Raw genomic sequence first — 6,000 nt, 5'->3', positions numbered from 1 at the left:
AGAATTTGTATAATCTCTCTCTCCATCAGGATGTAGCGCTCAGCCACTGCTCCATGGTGTGCCGCCATGCTCCCCACCACAATGGTAAAGGACTATAAGCCTCTAAAACTGTGAGCAAGTCCCCAGTTAAACTGCTTTCTCTTATAAGAGTTGCTGCGATCATGATGTCTCTTCACAGAAATAAAATGGTGACTAAGAAAGGTACCAAATCTGAAAAGAAGGAAAAGATAAAAGACCAGAGGAGATTAATTATGCCATATCAGGAAGACAGCTATGTTTGATTGTAGCAGCAGTGAAACAATTCAACATACGGTATATATTTTTCCCTTGAATGTATAGGTCCTAAGGCTCCAGGGGGCTTGGGAAATACAGAACTCATATATGACAATATACCTTGATTTCAGTGCATCATCATTATTATTATTTGCATCTCTGTGTGCACGCACATGCATGGCCATGCTCCTGCATAAACACAATGGGGAACTTGTGGGAGTCAGGTCTTTCCTTACACCATGTGAGTCATAGGGACTGAATGCAAGTCACCACTCTTGGCAGCAAATGCCTTTACTAGCTAAGCCATGTTGCCATTCCTACTTTTTCTTTTCTTTTTTTTAAATTCTTTATTAATTACACTTCTTTTTTTTTTAAATTAAGCTTTTAACCAACTGGTATAGAAAATTCCTTCCACGACATACTTTGCATTCATTTCTATTATGAAGAGTAACCAAGAGCCAACACACCTAAGTCTGAAGTAGTGAGGTATCCTTCAACTGAATTTAATGTAAACGGCTCTCTCTATTAGCATTAATTACTATCCCATGGATGTCACTCATTCAGTGCCCAGGATGTTTGAAAAGAATATCCTTCCTGCCTGGATAGAGCAAGAAGAACAGCACCTCCACAGGCAATGGAGCTCAACTCAATGCCAGGGATGCTTGTAAACATTTCAAAAAATTTTCACCTTATGTCAGGCAACTTCCATCTTATTAATTTCAAGTTTTATCAGTCCTATGTCAATAATCAGAAAAAGCTGGTTTTACCTTGCCAGGGACATGTGATCTACTTCTGGAAGAATCAGCAGTTTACTTATGTTTCTTAACTTTCATAAGCACTCAATATCAATTAAACACAAAGAACTTCTAACCCGTTAACAGCAGATGCTCTTTTTAAATTTTTTTTTTTTCTGTTTTTTTTCGAGACAGGATTTCTCTGTGCAGCCTTGGCTGTCCTGGACTTTGTAGACCAGGCTGGCCTCAAACTTACATAGATCTGCCTGCCTCTGCCTCTGCCTCCTTGAGTGCTGGGATTACAGGCATGTGTCACTGAGCCTGGCAATAGCAGATAATCTTGTGTATAGCACAATCTAAGTAATCTCTAATTCTCATAATTTACAAGGCAAAAGATACAGTATTTTTCTTTATAGTTGTGTGCTGTCTTCCTTTGTATGACGCAGTGGTGAGCTGAGGCCCAGCTAGCTAGCTGTACAATAACAGCATTAAGATAGTGAATTTGAAGTTCTCTTTATGGCTACTTTAGTAACTTTAGATAATTTACTCTTTTTGCCCAATTTTCTAAATATGTAAATGACAGACCAAAGAATTAAAAATTAGTGGGTATTGTTTTAAAGTTTAAAGCACAAGCCTGAATGAAGGAGAGCCAGGTGGAGACATGTCCAGCCACCTTCGGGGAAGAAATAGCCTTACTGCATTCTTTTCCTGCCCACTAGAGATACAGTTGCTAGGAAACCAGCCCCTCTCCCCTAGGGCAGCCAAACAAGGGAAGCCAGACCATTAATGGTTTGGAGACCTTCGTATAGCCAATCAGTTCAAAATGCAGCATCCCCTTTTGTGTTTCGACCAATAGATGCTTGCCAGGCAGGAATCCCCCTGCTGTGGGCATGCTGGAAGAGGCTGGACTCTTTAAATCACCCAACTAACCTGAGCACGAGGCTCTTGGCTCTTACCACTTCTGTGGTGAGGGTGTGTGAGCCCAAGATGTAGCTGGTAATAAAAAGATCCTCATGTGTTTTGCAATGGATGACTCCTGGTGGTGGTCTTTTGGGGTCAGGAGAATGGGGCACAACATTAAGTGATCCTGTGAAATAGCTTGAGATCACATCCTTGACTGCACCCATCCTGTGGAAGAGGGAATCATGGATGCTGCCAATTTTGAGCAGTTCCTCCAGGAGAGAATCAAGGTGAACAGGAAAGTTGTGAATCTTGGCAGAGGGGTTGTGACCATCGAACAGAGCAAGAGCATGGTCACTGTCACTTCTGAGGTGACTTTCTCCAAAAGGTATTTGAAACAGCTCACCAAAAAGTATGTGAAGAAGAACAGTCTCACTGGGTGTTGTCTCCGACAGCAAAGAGAGTTATGAGTTGCGTTACTTCGAGATTAATCAGGATGAGGAGGAAGATTAAGACCCGTTGGTCTGTAATGTCTTGCATTAGTTCATAAATAAAATTTAGGGCCAACTACAACAAAAAAAAGAATACTTGAAATGTAAGAGTTTAGCGGTATCTGTCAGTCATTTTCCATTAGTATTCTTGCTGGGGCCATAACCAACCTCTGTATTGTCTATGTAAAAATTACAGTTCTCGTCTTAACGGGAAAAAGACAGTTTTTTTCTGGAGCCACTTTGAATGGCCATGGTCTGGAAACACAGATTTAGGTTACCGTCAACTGCATATTCCAACGTGGAAGCGATTTCATTAAGTTTTTAATCGTTTTACCAAACAAAGTCATAAACCACGTTTACGGAAGGCTACGACTTTGGAATCGAGGGCTGGCGGTTCCTGAAGCTCAGGCATTACCTGAGGGAAGAGAGGTCGTGACATCGCTTGGCAGACACCACGAAAACCACCTACGCGCTGCGTGTGGCCCGTGGGGCCACGCGAGGCGGCGCACCTCCACCCAGGAGTTCGGGGAAGTCGAACGGGGAGGCGAGGGCGGGGCACAGGGCACGTGCGCGACGTTCCCGGGACCAGCCCGGGGAGGCTGCGCGTTCCCGGGGAAGCGGAGCGAGGCGCGCGCGCGCGAGGTCCTAGAAGGCCAGGGCGCCTGCGCGTGGTCGGCGAGGCGGGCAGGGCGCCTGCGTGCCGCCGGGGAAAGGGGCGGAGCCCCGCGGCGGTGGGCGGGGCCGGCCGGAGTTGGTTGCTAGGCTCGGGGGAGCGGCGGCGTTAGGGTTCAGGCGTGGTCTGGTTCCGCCATAGCCCGAGTGCGGAGCCCAGCGGCTCTCAGGTGCGCGCTGCTGCAGCGAGGCGGAGATGGACGTGAGCCAGGCGGCGTCGGGGTCCGACGGCGCCCGGGAGCGGAGGGGCTCGAGGGGAGCTGGGAGGAAGCAGAGCCAAGATGAGCGACCGCAGTCCGGGACGAACGGGCTTCCGAAGCACTCCTACTGGCTGGATCTCTGGCTCTTCATTCTCTTCGACCTGGTGTTGTTCCTCATCGTGTACCTCTTGCCCTGGTGAGTGTCTCGAGTGCTCACGGGGTGGGCGACTGCTCAAGGTTTCTCGGGGAGGCGGCCGAGTTGGGTGAAAGAGCCAAAATGGACTTCCCTGTCACTGCACTGTCAAGAGGGGTGTGGAAGAAACTTGGCTTCTCGTTTTTGCTGTGTCTTGAGTTCCTGCACCCCCAGGAAGGAACTGAAGTTAACTTTTATAAACTTTTATCTATAATTAGAATCCACAGTAAGTAAATAGGAGCGTGTGGCAGATAACGTGTGACTATATCTAAAAGTGATTTGGGCATTAGGCACGGGCTTAAAGTATGTTTAGCAAAAAGTAGGCCATAAACTTAACATGTCCCAACGTTGTCATACAGCCTATGCAGATATGTTTATTATCGTCGGCTCATGTTTTCGATGTTGTAGCAAATTAGGAGGCAGAGAAAGGGTTGGATGGGGAGGATGATAGGATGCTGAAAGGATAAGAATTTTTTATTTTATTTATTTTATTTTATAAAATCATTTGTTAAGCCATTTTGGTAGATAGATGTTTCAAGAACAGCGATTTATTATTTATTTTCTTTCAATGTTCACATTTTCACCTCTGGGCAAAAAATTCACGACTTAATAATCTAGGCCTTCTGTTTTTCCTTATCAATGTAAGTTATGCAGGGAGTAGAGAATGACTAGCACTGTAGATGTTCAGGTTCTCACTAAATGTCAAAATCAGCAGAAAGGAAACAAGTGTTTGGTTTTTACAGACTGGTTTGCTGCGAGTCAAGAATGTGGCTTCTGGAGTGAATCCTGAAACACCTCTGCAGACTTCTTGAATAAAGAGGACTTCCAGCGGCTGAATTCCAGACCTCTAACCTTTCCTTAGGCCCTTGACCTCCCCCAAATAGTACCATGTGTTTCAAACCTGTTTATAATGGTTGAATTAATGATTGTAGCTATCTGAAATATATATAACATATATTTTAATAATGTCTGTAACTTAAATACTTAAGGGAAATTAATGTAGAAGTTACTCACCCAACAGGTAGTGGGCCCCTTACTATTAGCCAGGCTTCATTTTGTACAAAGTGGTGAAAATCAGCCAAAAAACCGTTATCTTTGTGAAGCTTACTTTCTTGAATATTTTTGTTTTAAAAATATGCTATTTTAAAATATTTATCATCTATGGTTGGAGAAAGTAGCAGTTACTCAGAAAGGCCCCAGTCCCAAAGCAGCCACTATAAGCTCTTTGGAATCCATTCCTTTTCATCATAAGACCTGGGTGATTAGAAATTGGCTACTGTTGGTTTTAGTGCCATTCCCTGCATGTGAACTGCCTGAGTATCCAGGCCTGGGGTAAAGTCACAACATTTGGTAAACTGTTAACAGTTATGTCCTCAGGATATTGTTGCATTTGCCTGGATACTTTTCTTGCAAAGAGTTACTGAAGCGTGTGTACTAGAGGGCTGGGGTGAGACTGAGGTTACCACACTCTGGGATCCAATTTGTACTGCTTACTAATTTTCTCTAATAAACGTTTATTTATAACACTGAATTTAATTTGATTGTACTGGGTTTCCTGGTGGTAGAGTGGGAAGGTTAATAGCTTGCCATTAGTTCACACATGCATTTTATTCTCTTGAGCCCCAAGCCAGCTTTTTACAACTATCAGCTTGGAGATCGTATGATGATGAATTTTTGAGTCACTTTGGGCTAAGGGATCCACGACAGATGGCAAAACATCATTCCTGTGTATGTCTGTGTTTTGGGAAGAAAAGCTAATATGCTGGAAAATAGTAAAGGTTACATCCCTGATGGAGGGTGAAAATAGAAGGCAGATTTTCTTTGCCAGCCCATCTATTTGTGTGGATACCATCCTGATGAATGAAGGCTGTGCTGAGTTATTCTGGGCTCAGAACAAAACAGTAGCATCTTCTGGACAAGCTGGCTTTAGAGCATAGCTTTTGTCTCCAAGCAGCACTGGTCTTCACTCTGTGTTAGTCAAGATGGGCCCCATCTGGGACTGCTCAGGGTACCCTGACATTGAACCACTGCCTTGATGCCTCTGCAGAATACCTCCTCCCCTTAAAGGAGCTCCATATGAAAGCCTTTCACTTTACTGTCATGTCTACTGTAGCTGTACAATTGTACTTAATAAAGTCTCTAATCCCGCCTTTTTCTTGACCTTTTTTCCCCTATTGGCCAGGTTACCAGCCTTTCAGTTGTTCCCAGTACTTCTAGTTCTTCCGGTTCTCAGACTGGCCATTCTCCCTGGTTCTCTGTCCCTCAGTTTGGCTAGAACTCAAGCTTTCCTAGGCTTTAAGCCTACATGAGATTCCTGAGCCTCAATTATGTAAGATAATCCCTCGTGCTTTTGCGCTAAATTATCCATCCATCCATCCATCCATCCATCCATCCATCTACCTACCTTCCTACCGTGCCCTTTCAAGAACTCTGCCACAGTAATAGATAGCTGTAATTGGCACATAAGAACACAAAGGCTGCATTGAGGATTTTTTTTTTTTGTAAACTATGATGCTCATACTTTGAAAATTACTAAA

The 6,000-nt window shown here is 44.2% G+C and overlaps 1 protein-coding gene across 1 annotated transcript; it reads left to right on the top strand.

Moving 5' to 3' along the window:
• Positions 1-3,124: 3,124 nt before the first annotated feature.
• Positions 3,125-4,994, top strand: C10H4orf3 (chromosome 10 C4orf3 homolog). Its single transcript, XM_021661072.2, has 2 exons — positions 3,125-3,466; positions 4,207-4,994. Coding segments are annotated over exons 1-2 (201 nt in total). The 5' UTR covers positions 3,125-3,266; the 3' UTR covers positions 4,208-4,994.
• Positions 4,995-6,000: the final 1,006 nt, after the last annotated feature.

This window comes from Meriones unguiculatus, chromosome 10 (genome assembly GCF_030254825.1).
Source record: "Meriones unguiculatus strain TT.TT164.6M chromosome 10, Bangor_MerUng_6.1, whole genome shotgun sequence".
NCBI lineage: Eukaryota > Metazoa > Chordata > Mammalia > Rodentia > Muridae > Meriones > Meriones unguiculatus.
Note: the sequence above shows the minus strand (reverse complement) of the source record. Positions and strands in the feature narration are given on the sequence as shown.